Below are 23453 nucleotides of genomic sequence, written 5' to 3'. Positions count from 1 at the left end.
GAGAAATTAAAGTTATAAAGTAATTCTTAGGCTCCTGGAACACATGCTGTATTCTCCACCACCTTTTTTCAGTTAGAAGAGGATTTCCCAAGCCCAACCGTAAAGACTGTTATTTGTTATAATAATTACTTCAGTAATCAGATTAGTTTCAACCCATGAAGACTGTAGAAAAAACAAATATATTTTTCAATCTTTCAGCAGCACATTGAAGTGGGTACAGCATTCATCTTGAACAGTAACAGCATTGCTTCAGTCTTGGGGGCAAATTCACTAAGGCGCGAAGCGCCGAACGCTAGCGTTTTTTCGCTAGCGTTCGGCATTTTCGCTACTGCGCAAATTCACTAACGAACGCTGGCGTAGTTTCGCTAGTGTTACTTCGCAACCTTACGCCAGGCGAATTTTCGCTAGCGACGAAACTACGCAAATTCACTAACTTGCGCAGTGTAGCGAACGCTACCTTTTACGCTAGACTTCCTTCGCCACCTCAGACCTGGCGAAGCGCAATAGAGTAGATAGGGATTGTTTCAAAAAAAGTCCAAATTTTTTCTAAGTCCCAAAAAACGCTGGCGTGTTTTCTACATGATGGCTGATAGGCTGAAAAAGATCGAAATTTTTTTGGGGCTCCCCTTCCTCCCCCCTACTTTTCCTGACTCATGGCAACTTACCTAGACAGTGGGCACATGTGTAGGGCAAAATAAAATTTTTATTTGCAGATTTAAAGGTTTTCTAGGCATTTGTAGTGCAGATACGTGTTCCTCCATTGAAATTTGAATTTCGCGCCGTATGCAAATTAGCCTTCGCTAGCGCAACTTCGCTTTATATAGCGAATCAACGCTAGCGCAACTTCGCAAACTTACGCTACCCCTGTGCGCAACTTCGCATTTTAGTGAATTTGCGGAGCGCTGGCGAAAATTCGCCTGGCGAAGTGCGGCGAAGTTGCGCCTGGCGCAACTTCGATTCTTAGTGAATTTGCCCCTTGGTTCCTTCTGATAATGTAGAAATAAACACCTCCTTGTGGTGCAGGTTTTTTTTTTTTCTTTAACTTCAAACAAGTTACCATTTCTGTATAGTGCAAAGGCTCCTTATGCAGAGGTTTCACAGTTCAGTTACATTTATGCTGAATATTCACTGCATTGGCATGTGACTTTATGCGGCTGGCTGAAAAAGAAAGTGAAATAATATTATTCCTGTTGTGCTGCTAATATATGATGTCATTGTGATTTCAAACTTTTATGCCATATTTACAAGTGATATTTAATTTTGTAAAGAATTTCCCATCTTTTCATATAAGAGGGGTAGAACCCTTGTGGATAAGTTGGTAAAGTCAGATTACAAAGTACAAGATTTTTAAGTACCCCGAAAATGGGCACCTTCCCTTGTCTTAATTGCGGCTGTTGCAATTCAATTATAAAGGGTGAGCATGTTACTCATCCAATAAAAGATCATAAAATAAAAGTAAAGCAATACAGTACATGTAACACTGACTATGTGGTTTATGGACTTAAGTGTCCACATGCAAAAATGTATGTTGTACAAACTTCCAGAAAAGTAAGAATAAGAATTAACGAACACAAAAGATCTATAACAAACTATAATCCAAATGAGGTTAAAACACACACCGGTGGGTAACACTTTTTGAAAATAAACATTATAGTGCCAGCCTTAGATAGCAAGTGTTGGAAGAAGGGATATTACCTAGTAGGGGTGGTGACAGAAAAAAAGCTGCTCCTACAGTGTGAAGCGAAATGGATAGATAGTCTAAACACACTGGAACCATTTAGATTGAATGATACACAAAGTTACAAAAGTTTTTTATAACTTAACTTATAATGTGATATTTATTTTTCAGCATATATGGACTTTAATGATTATACTTCTTTAAACTTTTCACCTGCTTAGAAATACATATGATTAAATGCAGGATTTGGATTTTCAGTGCATTACCAGAGCAGGCCACTAGTTGGCAATACTCTATAATAGGTTTCTAAACAATGTATGCTAATGTTTCTGGCCACATGGAGGAATGGCCATCCTTGTTTGTTGTTTTTTGGCTTTAAAAGGTGTTGTGGGTCAGCACGCTGTTGATATAAGCACCTGAGAAAGGATATTGGACCCGAAAGATCACCATTTAATAATTAATTAGTTCTCCAGAGTACTATTATCTATAATTTGTGAAAGTTTAGAAAGGTCTGGCTCTGGTGGTACCTGACTCTGATGGTTGAACCTATTATACTATTAATGACTAAGGTCCGATCACTTGCAAAATCTCTATACCGTTTAGTTTCTCCAATTTTAAGGTATTTTGTTGCAAATGTATAATTACAAAAAAAAAATCAGGCACACAAAGTATATGTTGTTCATAATTTTAAACAAAAACAGTACATACATTTCCTAGCAAAGTGCCTGTAGCGTCCTTGCCTGATAAGGTATTAAACAAATGTATGACATGCATTACTCTTGATTTATTCAGCAAGAAATAAGTTTGGGTATTAAAGTGTATTTATCGCAATCATTTCCAGAAAACAAGTTATTTCAAAATTATTTCACAGCATAACAGTAAATACACAAATAATAAAAATTGTGCACTACAGGAAATAAAATACAGGTATAGGAAATATTATCTGGAATGCTTATGACATGGGTATTTCAAAAAAGGGATATTTTCTTTAAATCTGCTTAAAAAAACATTTAAACCTTAAATAAACAATGAGCATAATTTGTCATCAATATGGATTTATGCGCATTAGTTTGTACAAGTTGCTGCTTTCTTATTACAGAAAAAAAAGAAAATCATTAAAAAAAAAAATTCACATTCAAATAAATGCACTTTATGGGAGTTTGCCTTCCCTTAATTCATAGCTTTCTGGAGAGTGAATTTCCAGATAAGGAAAATGTCAGCTGTACTTCTTCCAAATATATGGATACAAGAAGTCATAGACTCAAAATTTACAATACTGTCTTTTTATGTACATTGTTTATGGATTATAAAAACTTTAAAATAATTTAACAATTCCACCATAACACTTGCTTCTGACTTCACCAGTATGTTTTTGCACTATTAAAGAACACTTACGGAAAATAAGCTTGCGCTTCTTTTGCTCGGAATGTAAGTAGCTGCTGAGATAGAAAATAACAGGTAGAAAAAGAATAAATGCAGAAACTGCAATAACAGGAACAGTGTCAGTGCAAGGTACTGTACAGTTGAATGTTTTGCTCCAAAGAATGCGCGTGCTGTTCATCTGAAAACACAAAAAAATATAAGGTATATCAATAATCCAGTTGGAAAATAAAGAATACTAAAAAGAAGAAAGCTTTAATCAGTTCTATTTACAGTATCTGATGTTTCAAAACATCAAACAGCATGATTAATGAGAACTGTGACTATGTATATGTATTAACACTCAAACGCAACACATTAAAGAAGAGCAGTTAAGAGAATAGTACATATATTGATAGAAGTCTAAAACAGAATGGGTATTTATTTTATTTATTGTTCCTTGTATTTATATAGTACTGACATATTTCCACAGTGCTTTGCAGAGGTGGTACATCATTTTGCATCATTTCCTGCCCTAGAGAAGCATATAATGAACTGGACAAACAGAAAGTGTTTCATATTTGGATATAGGGAAACAGGGATGTAATGGCATGTGGGGATGGGCAATGGTATGTGGTGGGGGAGGAACGAGAAAGAGAATGGCATAGGGATAGTGTGAGGTTGAAGGAGAGAATGGCAAAGGGTAAATGGGGAGAAGCAAAAATAGAGAATTCCTATCATACTTACCGTAATTCTCTTTTCCTGGCCACTCTCCATATCAGCATTACATACGGGGGGCTCCGCCCATCCCCGCCCATTGACCAGATAGTCCCTCCCTCCCAAGCTTTAAAGCCACCCCCAGGGGCCCACATACCTCGTCTAATACCAAGCTTCTGGCCGAAGAGGGGTGGGAAATGCTGATATGGAGAGTGGCCAGGAAAGGAAATTACGGTAAGTATGATAGGAATTCTCTATTTTTCCTGGCCACTCCATATCAGCATTACATACGGATATACCAAGCCATCGTGCTTCCGGGGTGGGAAGAAAAACCACAAAACACCAGAGGTGCTGATAAAAAAATTTTTTACTGACAAGAAAAGGCAAGGTGGGCCCCTGCCGCAAAAGCATGGTTACTCGAAGAGGGTAGGTCCAGACGATAGTGCTTAATGAAGGTCCGAGCCGAAGACCATGAAGCGACTTCACAGATCTGAGAAGGAGGAACATCTGCCAATGCTGCCCAAGAAGAAGCAACCGCCCTGGTGGAGTGAGCCGTTAAACCCTCCGGAGCTAGCTTGCCCTGAGCTTGATAGGCTTTTGAGATACACAAGGTCATCCATCTGCTGATGGTTAGTGATGGGCGAATTTATTCGCCAGGCGCGAATTCGCGCCGAGCGAATAAATTTGCGAAACGCCCACGAAAATTTGCGGTAAAAATTCCAAAAACGGGCGCCGGCGTCGAAAAAACGGGCGCCGGCGTCAAAAACGGGCGCTGTCGTCAAAAACGAGATGGTATGATGGTATGATGGTAGAAGTGGCCCTTTTCTGTTTCCCGCTGGGACAACAAATAGTCTGTCTTATTTTCTAAAGGAAGCTGACATTTCCATATATCGTGAAGTTTTAACCCCTGGAGGGCGTACCTTCAAGGTTGCTTTAAAAAATCTTTGGACTGTAGGATCCGAAGACCAGGATTTTCCAGAAATGGCTGATATGGCGGAAGCATGAGCTTTTAGGGTTCTATACTGTAGACCTTTCTCTAAACCAGATTGGAGGAAGCCTAGAACCTGAGGGAGAGAGATCTCTTCCCACGAGAAACCAAACTGATTGCACCAAAGCTGAAACCTTTTCCAAACTCTGCAGTAAGCGGATGATGTGGAAGACTTCCTAGACTTGAGCAGGGTGTCTATAACACTTTCAGGTAAGCTCAACTTTTCCAGCCTTTTGCGCTCAACCTCCAGGCCTGAAGAGACAGAGCCGCTGGGTTTGGGTGAAGGAGAGGCCCCTGACACAGCAAGTCCCTCCTCCTGGGAAGAGGCCACGGGGGATCCACTGAAAGTTTGAGAAGTAATGGGTACCAAGGCCTGCGCGGCCAATTTGGTGCAATTAAGATCAAATCGCTCCTGTCTTGGATTACTTTTTGGAGAATCTTTATGATAAGCGGGAACGGGGGAAAGGCATAGGCCAGGCTGAAGAACCAGCTCTGAAGCATGGCGTCTGCTCCTTGAGGTGTCGGGCAAGGTTTTCTTGAGAAGAAAATTGGAAGCTTTGCATTGAGATGTGATGCCATGAGATCGATTTCCGGAAGACCCCATCTTTCCACCAGCTTCTGAAAGACCTCCTGGCTTAAGGACCATTCGTGACTTGACACCGAATTGCGGCTCAGAAAATCCGCCTCCTAATTGTCTTTCCCTGGGAGATATTCCGCTGTCAGTGAGACCAGATTCCTCTCTGCCCAACTGATGATAGGTTGAACCTCCTGGAGAGGAGAAGTACTCCTGGTACCCCCTTGTCTCCTGATGTAAGCCACTGCCGTGGTATTGTCTATAAGGAGCCTGACTGAGGAATTGTGCAGATTTTTTGTGAACGAAAAGAGAGCTAACTTCGCAGCCCTTATCTCCAGGATATTGGAAGGCACATTGGTCTGTCGTGAGGACCATGTCCCTTGTACCCATTCTGAGTCCAGGTGTGCCCCCCAACCCCAGGTTGAGGCATCGGTGATCAGTGTCTTCCATTGAGGTTGTGATAAGGGAAAACCCTTCTCTAGGTTCTTCTCCTTGGTCCACCAGCGGAGCGACTCTTTGAAAGGGTGAGAGAGAAGAATCTGCTGCTCCCAGTCTTTCGTTTCCCTGTTCCATTGATCCAGGAACAAAAACTGGGCTGGCCTCATATGCCATCGTGCCCACTTTGTGACAGGGATTGTCGATGCCATGGACCCCAATAAGGACATCATTTTTCTGGCTGGGACTTGGGACTGAGTCAAGAAATGTGAGGCTAGGTTGATGATAGCCGCAATCTTCAGAGGAGGAAGAGATACTAAGTTTTCTTGGGTATTGAACCAAGCCCCTAGATAGACCAAGGATTGGGATGGGGATAGTTGGCTCTTCTCTCCATTTATCAACCAACCATGGGAGAGTAGGAAGTTTAAGACTCTCTCTCGATGTTTCAGTAGAGTCTCCTTGTTTCTTGCTGACAGAAGGATGTCGTCCAAATAATGCCAGATTGAGATCCCCTCCAGCCTGAGTGCCGCCACCAAGGTGACCAGAATCTTTGAAAAAACTCTCGGGGCTGTGGACAGACCGAAAGGGAGACAACGAAACTGGAAATGTTTCCCTCCGATGGCAAATCGAAGGAAACGCTGATGTGAGGCTGTCACAGGTAAGTAAGCGTCCCTCAGATCTATGGAGAGGAGCCAGTCTCCTGGGAGAATTGCAGCAATGATCGAATAGATTGATTCCATCTTGAACTTCTGTACCCTCAGATGCCTGTTGATTAATTTCAAGTCCAGAATAGGTCTCCATCCTCCTGAGTTTTTCCTTACCAGGAATAGTACTGAATAAAACCCCTTGTTTTGTTCCGCTACCGGGACAGGAGAGAGAACTTTCTCTTCCAGCAGCCATTGTAGGTAGTGATCCAGGGCTTCTCTTTTTTCCCCTTTTTTGGGGTAAGAAGAGGTGACAAAATGGTTCTCTGTTGGGATGGAGTTGAATTCCAGCCGATAACCCCTTGACAGGATATCTAGAACCCACTGATCTGAGATGGTAGAAATCCATATTTGGAGAAAATCTGCCAGCCTGGCTCCTACCTTTTCTATCGTGGACGGATAGTCAGGAAGGCTTCTTATTAGACTGGGATGACCTGGACTTGTCTCCTCTGACAAAGGTCACTTGGCCTTTTTTCCATGAAAAGGGCTTGTAGTTTTCACCTGCTGGTCTGGAGACTTGTCTTCCCGCAACCGGTCTTCCTGAGCCGCGAAAAATAGAGGATCTAAAATGGAAAGATGATGGTCTCTTCTTTTCTTGGGGTAAAAATAAGCTTTTCCCCCCAGAAGCCTTAGATATTACGTCATCCAATTTGGACCCGAAGAGGCATAGGCCCTCAAAAGGTAAGGTGCACAAGCTTGTCTTGGAGGAGACGTCCGCCGTCCATGATCTGAGCCAGAGAGCTCGACGAGCCGCCACCGATAGGGCCATAGAACGAGCTGCTAATCTGGTGAGATCTACTGTGCCTTCTGATATGAACACTGTGGCAAGTTTGAGTTCTGCTAGGCTAGAAGAAATTTCCTTCCTATCCACTCCTTCGGCAAGGGCTTTGTCGATGCCATCTATCCAGAGGGACATGGCCTTAGCCACCGAGACCAGTGCCACTGCTGGTTTACATGCTGCCCCAGCTACCAGAAACCCCTTTCTGAGGTCTGAGTCTACTCGTCTGTCCATGGGGTCCCTAAGGGCAGAGCTGTCGTCAATTGGCAGGGTAGTTTTCTTTGCCAAATGTATGACTGCGGGGTCCACTGAAGGGGCAGTGACCCATTCCTTAACCTCTGAATCTCTGAATGGATAGAGTTTGGAGAACCTAGTGCCTTGTGACACAAAGGAGACCTTCTTTGCAGCTTTTTGCCACTCTATCTTGATAAGGTCAGAGACCTCTTGGAAGAGAGGAAATGTATGACGGTTCTTTGCAGGAGATGGCAGGACCTTAAGAGTTGAGGTTCCTGTGCTTTCCTCTTCTACCCCCAGGGTCTGCTTTACTGCCCTAATTAGTGGAGTAACAAGGGAGAGATCAAAGGTATCCTGGGGGCTGTCTATTTCCTCATCTGAGTCTAACAAGGCTTCCGACTGTAACTCAGGGGAAAGACACTCGTCTTCAGAGGAATCCTCTGCCGCTCCCCAGGCATCCCTATGCTGGGAGACAAGATCCTGAGCTTCTTCCACATTCCCTGTGGTTAAGACAGGAATCCCCGAGGCTGAGCTGCAGAAATCTTTCCAGCAAGACTTGCAAAATTTTTTGCCCACTAGGGGAGGGCTAAAACAACCCATGCATTCTGGGAGAGCCAACTGGGGACTTTTAATCCTACGTTTTTTAGCAACATCTTCAGGCAAGCTGAAAAGAGAGAATGGGGAGAGAGAGAGAAAATAAGAAAAGAAAAAAGGAATAGTACAGGAGGGACCTACCTAGCTTGGAGGGCAGAGGCTGTAGAGGCTGAGGAATCCATAGGAAACCAGGCAAGGATACCTGTAATGCAATAGACATGCAAGTGGGGGTGAACTGAAAAGATCCCTTAGCAGGATAAATAGAATTATGGAGCAGCACTGAGTGGCCTAATCCTTAAGAACCCCCCCCCCCGCAAGCAGGACACAATAACCCCCTTTCACCTACCAGAGCTGAGTCAGCAGCAGGGCAGCTCGAACCTTCAGGCAGAGGAGCAGAACCGGCAACAAGTGAAAACCAGATGCGCCAGAATTAAAACACCCCGGGCCGGAACCGGAAGTGCGTCACAGCTGCAGACTTTGCCCACATCCAAAATGGCCGCCGCCATGGACGCGGAACCATGTGGGCGGCTCCAAACACGCTTAGCCCACAACAAAGATGGCTGCCGCGTGTCTGGAGGAAGGAGCGCTACTGAAGGCAGCAGAGGTTCTGGCTGAAGCGGGTCAGGGAGACCGACAAAGGGAAAAGTATGGACGGATTCCTAGTGCCACAGGCAACCTTAAGTGATCACCTCCATGGCACGGCCTCATGGGAAAACTCTCTGGGATCGCACTGCTGCAGGCCAAGTGCTAAACAGTGAGTAACCTGCCTGTCCCTGTCCTCACAAGAGAGGGAGGAGGAATAAGCACTCTGCCCTGATCCACCTGAGGAAGCTTACAACTACCTAGGGGATGAGTAACAAACTAGGAAGGACCCTCTGGTCAGTCAGAGCAAAGGACAGAAAGAAAAAAGACGAGGTATGTGGGCCCCTGGGGGTGGCTTTAAAGCTTGGGAGGGAGGGACTATCTGGTCAATGGGCGGGGATAGGCGGAGCCCCCCGTATGTAATGCTGATATGGAGTGGCCAGGAAAAAGTAGATTTTGTGTACTCACCGTTAAACCTCTTTCTCTCCAGTCGCTTGGGGGACACAGGAACAATGTGTATAGCTTGCACCACTAGGATGCAGGACACAAAATAGAAACAAACTAGTCCCTCCTCCTGCTGCTATACCCCAGCTCCCAGGCGGAGCTAGACCAGTTCGTACCAAAGCACGGAACAGGAGGTTACCAATAAAAGTGAAGCCTTATGTAACTATATACAAGAAAAAACGTTTGGTTGCATTTAGCGACCATGTCTGATTAGTAAAGTGAAGGCTTCAACCAGGGAGGGAAGTTCTGTGTCCCCCAAGCGACTGGAGAGAAAGAGATTTAACGGTGAGTACACAAAATCTCCTTTTCTCCTTAGTCTGCTTGGGGGACACAGGAACAATGGGGACATACCAAAGCTGTCCCTATAGAAACGGGCGGGAGGTAGAGGCCTATGTGGAACTAGCCACTGTGGCTTGAAGTGCCTTCCTGCCGTAGCGGGTGTCAAAAGCCGCAAAGGTATGAAGATGGCTAAAATTTTCCAAGGGGGGCTTAGCCCCTTGCCCTGGTGGCAGGAGAGCCCTGGCGGGGCTCGGAGGGAATGAGGAACGGAGAGTCAGATTTGCGGATGTCTTCTACTCTGTGCAGGGGGTACTTGAGAGCCTGCACGGAATCCAGTGGATGAAGGGCCACCTCCTTTGGATGGAAGGAGAAGGACAGAAGGTTGGAATGGTAATCTCTTGGTTCAATGGAGGGGGAACCACCTTAAGGAGAAGGAAGGAAAGGTGCACAGAAGACCTACCCTGATGAAGGCGAGGAAGGATAGAGCAGAAACCTCCAATACCCTGCAAGCTGATGCGATGGCCACCGTAAGATCGTTGTGGAGATCATAGTACGAGGGAGAGATCCTAAGTCGGTACTGGGGACAAGACAGGAGGCTTAACAGGGGCCGCCCCTTGTAAGAAGGTCTTGACATGGGCATGTAAGGCAAGACACCTCTGGAACAGGAGTAACAGAGCTGAGATCTGGGATTTTAGGGAGCCCAAGGATAGGCCCATGGATAGTCCCTTTTGAAGGAAGGCCAAAAAGTTGGTGAAACGGTGAAATCTACTCCGTGGCTCCACTGATAGAAGGTAGACCATACTCAGTGTTAGGTTTTGGCGGAACATGCTTACGAGCCACCCTCATGGCGAGGATCCCGGCACCAGAGAAAACCTTTCCTCGACATCCATACAACATGTTTCGGGCACCAAGGCCCTTTTTCAAGTGACACTTGAAAAAGGGCCTTGATGCCCGAAACATGTTGTGTGGATTCACAATAAATATTATATGCAGTTATTCTGCCTACAGCGTGTGATTCCCATATTCTAATATAATTACGATTACAAAGTGGAGGCCAGGGACGGAGCTTCCAGGGAAACACAAAGTTTGGCTATATTCAAAGTGCGGCTAATGAGTGCAAATTTTTATTGAGACGGCTACTGACATGATCCTTGTGAAGACTTGAAGAGCCGAGGTGAGGCAGAAAGGAAGAGCCGTAAATTGGAAATGCTGATTTAGGACAGCAAATCATAAAGAAAAAACTTCTGATGGGGAAAGATGGGTACATGAAGGTACTTATCCTTTATGTCCAGGGAGGCCAGAATTGGCCTGGTGACATTGCCGCTATGACAGCTCGGAGAGACTTCATCCTGAATTTTTTTCAGGCGGATGAAAAAGTTGAGCTCCTTGGAATCCAAACTCGGATGGGCTGACCCGTCCTTCTTGGTTATTACAAGGGGTTGGAATAGTAGCCCCTGAATCTCTCTCTCCAGTGGAAGTGAGGGACTTCTTAGAAGAAGATCCGCTGTCCATAGTTTCATCCAAGGAGAGCGGCGGACTGTACCTCCAGTGCGGAAGATCGTCCTATCGCCTGGTCCACGTCGAGCGATGCCTCCTATAAACAGCCGTTGGCCTCCTTGATCTGCGATGCCGGTTCGGAAGTTCCTGACGAGGAACAGCAGAAAAAATTGTTCGGCATAGGGCATCTGACCAGGATTGGACAGCCATACTCACTCCGGTTGGACTGAAAACGTCTCACGGGCTTACCCAACTCCTGCTAAATGATCATATCAAGTTGGTCATAAGAGGGAAGGAAGGAGAGATTCTACTCTGACGTTTGAAGGGCCCAGAGGAGGAACTGGAGCTAGTTCCAGGATCCTGTAGGTGTAGGGTTTCTAGAACAGAGGTAATGTCAAAGGACAATTTAGGAGAGTCCTCTGCCTCCTGATTGCTCAGCATATAAGCGCTGTGTGACAGTTCTCCATCGGAAAGAGCATGTTAGTCCCCTGAGTCGAAGGGGAGAAGGGAAGAGAGCAATGGACTCCTCGTCACGGTCTGCTGCAGACGGAGAGGGGGCCCTGCACTGAGGTAGCTAGGGCTTGTTGTCTAGGCAGGCCGGGTACCTGTCAAAGGAATTGGCCAGCTTGGGAATGCCAGAAGCCAGTTGGGAATCCCACTGAGGGGAAGGCTGGGATCCTAGAGATGAGGGATCTCTGGCCTGGGCCGCTGGTGCCCCATGGGGGTCTGAGCTTACCTGGATGAATCCTGGAGTTTCCGGAACAGGCTCAGGCGGCTTGCACGTGGAGCACAGAAGTTCCTTGCTACCGAATGGTAAGCGTTTGCAGCATGTGGCACAGGCTAAAAGTTGTGCTGAAGCAGTGGTTGCCTTCCACAGAAAAAGGTTGTCACTGGAACTCTCAGACATGGTGTGCTAAAAGGGAAAGATTAAAAACCTTTAGCAGAATAATTTAGTCAAGTAAGGTTATCTCCAGGAGCTAATGTGCTTGAGAACAGCGGGGGAGAAGCAGAGGCATAATAGAGCCTGCTTAATAACCTGCAACATGTCTGCTGTAATGTGAAAATTAGGGTTTTACAAAATGGTCTCCTCTATAGGTACAATAGGGCCCAGTACTGTGCTTGGAGGAAACTAGTCCCTCCGGGTAGCAGGATTCGTTATCGGGCCCCAAGGGATGGTGTGCCTGCTGGTGGTTGCAGCAGCTAAGCCCCCCTTTGACAAACTGCTTCGGATATGGAGGCAGCACAGTCCCTAATTTGATTTGGCTGTGGTGCTGCCGGTGAGTGCTGCTAATTTCTTGGGGCAGAGAGGACCCCTGAGTGGCACCCATGTGCTGTGCATACTTCCGGTTGCACTCCAGGAAGGTGCGATCCCCTTAGACTACGTACAGTCCTCTGATGTGGAACTGCTTGCCTGTGCTGAATGTGCACCCTCTGTGAAGCATTGAGGGCTGCCCTTGGCGCAAACTACATCGCGTGATTGCGCGAGCCTAGTTTGAGAGGCGCCAGCTTGATGATGCGCACTTCAGGGTTGCGCATAGGTAAAAGAATCACAGAGCGCGCCCAGCTTTGAGTAAGGGCGCGTAGCTGTTGGAGAAGCTAGTCCTTCTGCTGCGGAGGTGCCTAAGGCCCAAAAACCGCAGCAAGCTCACCTCCCCTATGAAAGGAGTGTCTGCCAGGAAGGCTTTCGGCTGTGCTATTAAGAGCAGCCGCAGCAGAGAGGAGCTGCATTGGAGCAAGGGCAGGAGAGGCAGAGAAAGTGTTAATACTTACCTAGCCTTCTCCTTGAGTAAGCGACTCGACTCCTGCCCCGTCTACCGGCCAGACAAGCCTCCCCCTGTAGAAGTAAGGAGGGAGGGTGTTATGCTGGATGGTCTGTGCCAGAGCACTTCGTGACCCCGGTGACAATGTGAATATAGTGGACAATGGAGACAGTCTACTCAGTGTAGCTGTTCAGTCCTTGTTGGTTGATGAGTCACAGTTGAATAATATATAAAATAATAAATGATAAAATAATAATAAATAATAAAAAGAATTAACTCCTAAGAAGGAGCTGAGGATGTCCTAACCTCCTGAGGACACAACGAAACTGGTCTAGCTCCGCCTGGGAGCTGGGGTATAGCAGGAGGAGGAGGGTCTAGTTTGTTTCTATTTTGTTGTGTCCTGCCTCCTAGTGGTGCAAGCAATACCCATTATTCCTGTGTCCCCCAAGCGACTAAGGAGAAAGGTAAAAGATGGAATGGAGGAGATCATTATTTTATATGACACTAACACAGTTGCCACTAACAACTGTGATTTGAGAGGTGGTAGTTTTTCCACTAGAAAGGAATAATATATAATAATAAAAAAAGTTAACCACTGTCAATGTTAATAATAAATACATGTCCCATCTGCGTCCATGATTGCCCAACAGGCACCATTTTTCTGGTCACTTATAAAAGTTGGCTGATGGCTTCATAATGGCAGGCTAGCACTGCTCAAACACACTGCTCATATTTTAAAGTAGGAAAGCTAAAATTACTGGTGGTGCGGAGTTGTTAGATACATTGCAGTGATTCTAGAGATTACATCCTACCCTTTGCTGGTATACCTCTTTTTCAAAAAAGTCACCAACCCAAGGTAACATTTACAGAGCTCCATACAACCAGTTTTTTAGGGCTCCTGCAACAATGCTAAAAGTGTGCATGCACAATACCGAAATCTCAGTTAAAAATGCCTGTACTGTGCTCATCCAGTGCTTCATATACCATAAAAAAATTGATGGTGTGGCACTCAGCACTAGGCTGGTGTGTTTTCTATGGAAAAGAAGTTCCAACCTGGGGTAGGAGGTAAGTGACTAAAATCACTGAGGGAGTGCCTTAAAACTTCCACGTGATTTTAGCTTTTTTTCTACTCCTTTAAAACTACTAAAAATGCCCACAAGGGTAAAAAATCTAGTCTGCAAGAAATTTACAAGCTATACCAACCATAGCTAACCTCTCTCATGGTCTTATTGTTTAAATATTACCCAGACAAAATACTTACTGCATCTTCCAAGTCAATGCACAGAGCCTTTTCCTTCTCTAGTTTGCTGTACAGATCATTAAGTTCTCTGTAATTCTTACTGCAATTTCTGCAAACACTAGAATAGTTGCCTTGCTGTGTCACAACTATTGGCTCCTAAGATTAATTATAAAAAAAGAAAGACAAATCTATAAATCAAATATTTTTAACAAAAGTGAATGCAGTGGAGGCAGATTTGGATATTCTGCTACACAAATAAAAAAAATCATTCTAAAAATCATTAGGCTAATTTAAATATTTATTAAGGGACACCGATCATACGGACGTATTTTTGGCCAAACTAGGTGCATACTTGTGTAATACAAGTACAACTTTTGGCATATACAGTATATCCAAAATTATGTATAACTTAGTCCCTTGATTCAGTGAATGCTTAATTTTGCTTATACATGGAACAATATAGCCATGAGACTAAGAAGCATATTTATCAAAGTTAAAACAGTACAGAACACCACTGCCCCTGCCCCAGAGAACTCCCCAGTTCTCTATTAGTTGAATATCATTTTGACATAATTTACCTTTTGATAAATATGCCCCTAAACATCCCATACAATGCTCCTGAACTTTAACAAGCTCTGATTGCACCATTTCATAAATATGACCCAAAGTGCTTTAGAAGCTTAGGCTAAAGGCAGGTTGTGTTTTCAATTGCCTGTAGTAGTAAGCACTGTCATCCACCTGTTTGTGTACACATGGGATGGATTTTGGCATGTAAAGTTTTTTGTGTTATCTGGCCAAAAAAACAGCATGTATATGCACTGACAACTGGATGCCATTTATGTCAGCATTTACTTCCATGAGGCAGTTTGAAGTGCATTGGCATTATTCTACTGGCAGAGAACATGCCATGTTTGCCATTAGTCTTAAACAATAGTTACAATGTTATGTGATTCTCCATGAGATATATATCAGTGAACAGAAAAATTCAGTCTGCTGATGCCAAAACTTTTCCATGCATTTTAATGTCTTATTCCACTAAGTCATACACGTGACCAAACTGTCTGCCAAGCAATTCGTTCACAACGCACTTTGTGCACCATCATTTGTTTAATGTCTATTAACTTGGTTTGGCAGTAAAGATACAATACTAAAATTCTCCTTGTTTTCTTCTTGGTTAAAGGAGAAGGAAAGGTCTTTTGACTTGGGGGTGCCAAAAGTTAGGCACCCCCAAGTGATCGCATGTATTTACCTAAAACCCGAGCCGGTGCACCTATAAGGAGAAAACGGCAAAGGTCCAGGGAAGAATCCCGGGCCATTGCAGTTTTCTCCTTATAGGTGCACCGGCCCAGGGTTTCAGTTAAGCACATGCGATCACTTGGGGATGCATAACTTTTGGCACCCCCAAGTTAAAAGATCTTTCCTTCTCCTTTAACCTAGTTCTCAAAAGTGTCTGTATTAAATATCTGAAGAAGATCTTCTGTTACCTTCATATTCAATTTAAAACAGGTTTGTAGACTAAGAAACATATCCATGAATTCACATGTGGTGTTCAGCAAGCTCTGGCTTTGATTCTGTAAGCACTCTGGGGTAGAAGAGATGAAAAAAAAAATACATTATATATCTCAACAGAAGATAGCACGCACTCGGGTCTCGTTTCTCCATTTATTAAACTTAGTAGATACAAATAGCGGAGCACCAAGGAAGTTAAAAAAAAAGTGAAAATGTATTTAAAGCACATTAAAATATCCAAAATGACAGCAGCATACCAAAAAACTTAGCTGCCTGCTTCACGCTTTTCGTGGCACCCAGAAGCTTCTGATGAAGTGGCTTTGATTCTGTAAGCACTCTGGGTTAGAAGAGAAGAAAAAATTACATTATTATGAATATAATCCAAACACATTTCCTTAAACATTCCTTATACATGCAGGAAATGTAAAAATGCATTATATATATCTATATATCTATATATATATACAGAGGACTCTAAAATCATTAATCAAACTGAGTAAATGTGGAGTGTCCCTCAAATAAGTGGGTGTGGCTTGAATAATTGGTTGCAGTATAGAGTCAATATATAATCCAATAGGATGTAGAAGGCTATCTCTACTGGAAACTATAGGACGTCCTGGTGGTGCTGTATGATCATTACTCAGGTCCTAACATTGAATGTGTTATGCAATTTCTCCACATGTGCCTTACTATGAATTATTTCAGATTTGAACACGACTACTATATGCAGGTGTCAGGCACAGTGATGGGAAAAGCCATGGCACCTGCATATGCTAATCTTTTCATGCATCAGTTTGAGCAAAATAATATAATGCCGGAATTTGGAACATGCCTTTAATTTTTTAGACGTTATATCGATGATATACTGATAGTGTGGAGGGGTAGCGAAGCGTCCTTTATGACCATGGTGACCCATTTAAACTATTTGGGGGGTCCTGTGAAATTTACAGCCATGCATGACCAGCACTGATAGTATACAATTTTTGGATGTGGAAAGGTAACAGGTTTGATTATTCTTTGTATAGAAAAACTACAGATCGGAATACTCAGCACCCTGAAACTATGAAAATTTCCCTTCCCATTTCCCAATTTTGCAGGGTTCTGCAAATAACTCCTCTGAGGAGACCAGAGCTATACAGCTTAAAGAGATGGAAGATAGATTCCAGGCTAGGGAATATCCAAGTAGCTTAAACAAGCTCTTTTTAAGGCTAAAAGGAAGGTAATGGAGAGTGAAAAGAGTGATCGATCTTTCAATAGGCTTGTTTTTTCTTCACGATTCTCTGGGGTCACAGGACAAATTAAAAAAGTTATGTACAAAAATTGGAATATTTTACAGGCCGATAATGGATTGAAACCGGTGTTAACCAGTCCCCCTATGATGGCTTACAAGAGAGGTGTCAGTTTGCACAACCTTTTAGTTAAGACAGACCCAATTTTGAGCAATCAACAAGTACAGACAGGGTGGTTGGCCAACAGGAAGATGGGATGTTTCAGATGTCCCACCTGTATGGTATACGGGTCCTAGTCAGTGCTTTACGCATCCGCATACAGGGAGACGATTCGCTATTATATCTCATATTACCTGTACCACCACAAATGTCATTTACCTAATCACCTGTCTGTGTGGTCTTTCATATGTGGCAAAGACAGACCTTACTTTGCGGCTTTGGATGGACGCCCAGCGCTTGGCTATAAGTACAGCATTTCGACAATCGTACAACGAAACCAGTGGCCAAACATTTTTTGGAGAAGGGACATAATTTACCTACATTTAAATATATTGGCATAGACCATATACCACCCCCCCAGAGAGGTCCAAAAATGCTTCTCCAGAGAGAATGCTTCTGGATAAAAAAACGTAATACAATGGAGCCCAATGGTCTTAATAAACAGTTGTCCCTAACATGCTTCCTTAACCAGAGATGATGTCTATATTTAATATGATCATGCCATGTTTTGGATTTTTGTTTTATAGGATATTAAGACTGTTACATAATACTTAATTTGGAGCTGTTTCTGTAAATTGGGTAAGAGTGGATATACAGTAGATGTGGAACTATATTTCTGTAACATTGGCAATAGTGGACACAAATGTGCAACTTTGTTGCGAGTTAACAATGAATGAACAGCATTTAGTATTGTGACAGCCTTTACCTATGTCTATGTGTGATGTGTGTTAGTGATTTCATTTCCTGTTTGGAGATAGGGGAGGGTATAAAACCTTGCTTTTAATTACATGGTGTATCTTGAGAACGGTCCAAGACCCAGACCTCAGGAAGTGATAAAAACACAAACAACACACATAACAAAAAATGCCTGCCTGTGTGTGTGTGTGTACTGTGCTTGCATATTGCAGATTTGAAGCACTGCAGTACTAAGTTAGTGGTAAGAAAAAGGCTTAAGCTAAAACAGTACAAACAGGGAACTTGAAACTTGTTTGGTCCTTGTGAGGCAGATAATTAGATTCCTAGTGCATAGATAAACCCACTGCATAACACACTTCTGCTAACAAACAGTCACAACAAAGAGTAAGGATGCATTTTGTATACAGGCAATATAAATATCTACTTCGCAAGGACCAATCATAGCTCCAATTTTAATACAATAGGCAAAAAGCATGTTCAGCACAAGTAGTATCCAATAAACCCATGGTGAACATGGCAACAAATTATTATTAAATAGAATGTTTGGGGGGGGTTATTTTTTTACAACTTACAATAAGTACTACATCATGGTAAATACCTACGTAAACATTTTGATTCTTCCCAGGTCTGCTCAAAAAAGTCATTTAGAATAACAACCACTTGAACTCTGTCAGATTGCAGGAGACTGGTATCACAGCTGACTGTACCATTCTGCAGGTAAAATAAATGAAATGTGTAAGTAAAGAGTACAGAAAAAAGGGGTGTGCGACTATATATATATATATATAATGCTTTTGAAACTTTCAAAATCTCCGTTTGACTATATAGTACTAAAACATGCTCACATCATGCTGTTTCTTCTGTATATGCATACCCTATACTATACTAATCTATATACGGTAATAGTATTAGTTGTGTGTTGCAAACTGTACAAATATCCATGAACAGGCTTGAGTAAACTTCTCTAAATGCAGACTAAATTATTCAGATGGGGAAGTCTCTATCCAAGAGTTATTTTAGCTTCTGCTTTATAAGAGGAAATGCACAAATACTCAGCATTTGTATATTCTTAGACTTACAAGTAAGAGAGTAATGACATATTGGAGGAAGTAAGAAAAAATTATTGAGATGGCATTGCATATATTCCTTGTTTTTTTGTTTGATAAATAGTGCAGAGGCATAAGTCTGCAACTTCCCATCATTCTGCAATGAAATCAAGTTGTTCTCTATGGACACGTTGCCTCCGTTGATAAGATAGGAGAATATGGATAAATAGATTGTTTTGATAATTTGAAAAATGCTAAATCTAACATTACCAGTGGAAAGTAAATTTGGTGATAAGCCTGTTGAAGAGAATTCAGAGTGATAAGTGATTTGCTGCAAGGCACTAGCAAGATACTTATCTGTGGAAGCTTCAGATTAATAGGATCTGTTGAAGGAAGACATTTGATCCTGGGTTATATAGACCTGCTTGCAAACATGCCACTGAGAACCTAACCAACATTCCAGACTGGAACACAGGGACATAACAGTGTAGAAGCAGAGGCCTATTGACCAAATGTTGCCTTCAAAGCAGGCTCCCTCAAAAAGGACTGAAAACCTCTAAATTTTAAAATGCAAAAGCGTAAATCATTAAAAGCAGAAGTCATTCTTTATCTCCATAAATTAAATATACTGTATATTCATACACATGGATAGGCACCTCATTGAACTTGCCTCTTCAACATAAGCTTTACACTATGAAACCATGAGCAAACATTAAGTTATGAACAGGGACAATTCAGAGGCTATTAGAGATTTTACACAAGTCAAAGTGAATATAGGGAAAACACATACCCTCAATGTGCTAGATAATTAGTGTTACCTATCCAACCAAAGTAAAAGAGAGTCAGGCTTAGTTACTAAGGAGGTGGAACACTATTTTCATGTAACTGCTATTTTTTTCACAAAATGTTTAATTGTTTACACTGACAAAGAAAAACCTTACACCCTTTTGTAACTTTTCAGAAATGTACTCTGGAGCAGCTATACTGATTTTATTCCGTTATTAACTGGGCTGTCCAATGGCTTTCAAAAGGGAGTTACTAATTTAAATCATGACGTTGGCTCTATTGTATAGACCAGGGGTCCCCAAACTTTTTCACCCGTGAGCAACATTCAGATGTAAAAATAATTGGGGAGCAACACAAGCATAAGTTCCGGGGGTGCACTGCCAAATAAGGGCTATAGGTAGGCCCTATGTGGACTGGCAGCCTACTTGAGGTTCTGTTTGGCAGTACAGCTGGTTTCTATACAACCAAAACTTGCCTCCAAGCCTGGAATTCAAAAATCAGCTCTGGCTTTGAGGCCACTGGGAGCAACATCCAAGGGGTTGGGGAGCAACATCCAAGGGGTTGGGAGCAACATGTTGCTCACAAGCTACTGGTTGGGGATCACTAGTATAGACAGTAAGAATTCCAGTGATACTGCAAGACAAGTCTGTTTTTGGCAAGAAAGAAGAGTCACTGGAGCTCATTTATCACCATGGGCAAATATGGTCATGGGTTGTTACCTATAGCAACCAATCAGATTTTTGCATTTATTGTTCTTCTTGAAGCTGGCTTTATAAAGCTAATCACTGGTTGGTTGCTATAGGTTACAGCCCATGGACAAATATGCCCAGTGTTGATAAATGAGCCCCTCTATCTCTAGAGTAAGGATCTCTACCTACAGTATATTTGCCAGCCTTATGCTGTCAGGTCAAATAAGCAGTACTCAAATTAATTAGCCCCAGGCATACCATTATTATATATTTGTATTGTTATCTGTTTTACAAGCAGATAGATACACCCCTTGAAGTACATGCCTGATGACATATTGTGCAATTGAAGCAAATACAAAGATGACCACTGACTAAATATTTGTACTTGTGAGGAACTTTGGCTCTCCAGCTTTGTCCTCATGTGCAAACTATGGTTCAGTCAAAATACAAGAACAAGGCCTCACAAATGGATGACCATTATATTTGGTTGCAAATGACTGAACTCTGAATGAACTAACCACTGGAGAATTGAGGTCAGTAAAACACACACAATACCATGCACTGCTTTATACAAAAACGTCTCCCATAAAAATGGTAATGGTATATGCCAAAAAGTAAATAAACAGTATCCACCAAAAACGAATACTGTTAAGTGGCCATAGGCTTGGACTTTTCATCACATTACAACCTTGAAATCTGATCCTTCGTCTGTAATGTTTTTGAAATATATCAGTATACTAGTTACTACTATATTCCTTGACAGGGTTGCAGTGGGCGTTTCAAAAGGGTGAAAAGATTTGGCAGAAAAAATGAGGATAAGTAAATATATAAACGTATATAAGATTCATATAATATAGTGAATAAAGTACCCCCTCTTGTAAAATATAAGGATATAAAAACACGAGGCGGAAGGCCGAGTGTTTTTATACAGGTCATGGAACTCCGAGGTAACTTCTAATATCCTCATATTTTACAACTGGGGGTACTTTATTTATTATAATACAGAAGTTTATAAGAATATAATTTACAAGATATTCATGGCTTTTGTGTATTATAAAGTGATATTCTACCCATAAGCCACACCTCCACCCACCTGCATGGGAGTCTCAATGCTTTGCATAGTAGTTTGAAGCTGCACATATTCAGTGTAGCAATGCTGGCAGAGTCTGACTGGCCTGGCATTAGTGACCAGGCAACTGCTGAGGGCAGCACTATTGTTGGCAAATTCAACCAGAAGGCGAAGGCAAATATCGGAGTCCCTGGAGAGTCCTTGAGCTAAGGAGTAAGAAGGGAACAAGGAAAGAGAGAGTTCTTCAGCCCACGTGTACTGGGGCAACAGATCAGAACACGTATCCCCACTCTGTGCCAGCCAGCCTGTGCCCAAACACATCCCACACAGCAGTAAGTGGCATAGCAGTGAGAAGCCTTGAGAAAGCATCATGACGTTGACCTACTGCTGTTCTTATTATGCACAGGCGAAAACTATACTGAAGTACAGTGCCACTTTTCGCCAGACACTCCCACACTTCTTAACACAGCAGCCCCTCACAGCTGTCCATTGAAAGCTCCTTGCCCCTGTTGTAGTTGCGACCATTCCCTAGAGGTGTCTTCCTTCTTGTGGCGTCACATGCAAGTGACGCGCGGCGTCACTTACCACATCGTCATGTGGTAAATAAAATATAAACGGGAGCGCTTCTACAGTGGTTGGATAATGAGTGTGTCGTGTCTTGTTTCGTTGCTCTGTAGAATCATCAAACTGTAGCTACACTGCTATACGGGGCTGCAGAGCAGTTATACATTTGCAGGTCTCATCTGAGGGGGTATGTGTGTTCCTCTCAATATTTTGGGGGCAACTTGTGCTGTGGGTTTGCTTAGTGGGGACAGAGAGCTGTATAAGGGGGGCGTCGTTGACTGTTGCCTCCAGCTCTGAAACTAGGGGTAGGCAGAAGAGCACGTGCCACTGCCTAGGGTCAGGCCTGGACTGGCAATCTGTGGGTTCTAGCACAGCCAGAGGGGCTGCTATAAGGTGCCATAGAGAGTCTATTGGTCCTCTGTGTACCTGAAATGCCAGGGCCTATTTTGAATCTCAGCTGGGCACAAGCTCTTGCCTGCATTCCCCTAGCCCAGTTCCTTGCTTCCCTCTAGCACTGACCGCTCACTTCCTCAATCCTCATGTACTGTATTGCTCTGCCCTAAGATTACCAACCTAAAAACCAGTTTAGCCTCTAAAATACCAGCCAAGGCCAGGGCAAATATTACAAAAAACCGCCACATCCCCACAGGCAGAAAAGGTGGCAACCCATACCTCCCAACATTTTGGAAGTAAAAAGAGGGACAAAAATTTTTTTCCCGCACGTAGCGCAGCAATTTGTTGATCACACCCCCTAATTACCATGTTCGTTTTACAAAATTTGGCAGGTTATGAAAGTTTGAAATTATTTCTCCTTATCTAAACTGTGTTTTTGTGTCTCAAAATTGTTACAAAGTATCTTATTCGCACCTGTTAGCTGTTCTGGGCTCTCTGCTAAAAGCCAATTAAGTGAGAAACTTTGTTTCTTTTTCTGGCTGTTCAGTGCACAGAAAAGAGGGACTTTCCAGTACAAATGAGGGACTGCGGGTTGAGCTGTCAAAAGAGGGACTGTGCCTCTGAAAAAGGGACATTTGGGAGGTATGCAACCCTAGTATAGGCTGTGCAAAATAAAAATGTTTTTAATATAGTTCGTTGTAATGTAATTGTAATGTAATGTATAAAGGCTGGAGTGACTGGATGTCTAATATAACTGGACACTACTTTTCAGCTCTCTTGGTTTCCATTGATTGGTTACCCTGGTTACCAGGCAGCAGGACTGCCATCAGAAATCACAGGGCCCTATATGACAAAATTTCCTGTGCCCACCGGAAGCCCCACCTACAGGTCCGCCCTCCCCACCACACAGTAAAAAAAACAAAAAAAATATTGGTGGCTAGAGTTCCCACATGTTAATAAAAAATAAAAAGATATTTGTGGCCAGGGCCCCCCATAAAAAAACATTTGTGGCCAGGGGCTCCCCATTAAAACATATTGGTGGCTAGGACCCCACATGAGAAAAAAAATTGGTGGCCAGCCCCCCCCACATTATAAGAAAATTGGTGGCCAGGGCCCCTTAAACGTCCATGCCTTCCCGAAGTCAGCAGCTCTCAGAAAGGTGAGGGGCCCGGCTAATCAAGTAAGTGTGGCGTGGCCGGGCCCCCCTTACCCTCGGGCCCCCTACAACTCTCCCCCCTGTCCCCCCCTGATGGCTACCCTGCCAGGCAGTAACCAATCAGTGACTTGAGGGGGGCCACATGGGTCATGACTGTTGCTTTTGAATCTGAGT

At 43.2% G+C, this 23453-nt stretch overlaps 1 protein-coding gene across 1 annotated transcript; it reads right to left on the bottom strand.

The window, feature by feature from the left end:
- Positions 1 to 949: 949 nt before the first annotated feature.
- On the bottom strand, positions 950 to 21538 carry ostm1.S (osteopetrosis associated transmembrane protein 1 S homeolog). Its single transcript, XM_018265403.2, has 6 exons — positions 21191 to 21538; positions 18179 to 18287; positions 15408 to 15505; positions 13945 to 14079; positions 3074 to 3239; positions 950 to 1158 (listed from the first exon to the last, which is right to left on the bottom strand). Exons 1-6 carry the CDS (start codon positions 21536 to 21538, stop codon positions 1103 to 1105), a joined length of 912 nt encoding a protein of 303 aa, XP_018120892.1. The 3' UTR covers positions 950 to 1102.
- Between the last annotated feature and the right edge of the window lie 1915 nt (positions 21539 to 23453).

Source organism: Xenopus laevis, chromosome 5S, assembly GCF_017654675.1.
Source record: "Xenopus laevis strain J_2021 chromosome 5S, Xenopus_laevis_v10.1, whole genome shotgun sequence".
Lineage (NCBI taxonomy): Eukaryota > Metazoa > Chordata > Amphibia > Anura > Pipidae > Xenopus > Xenopus laevis.
Note: the sequence above shows the minus strand (reverse complement) of the source record. Positions and strands in the feature narration are given on the sequence as shown.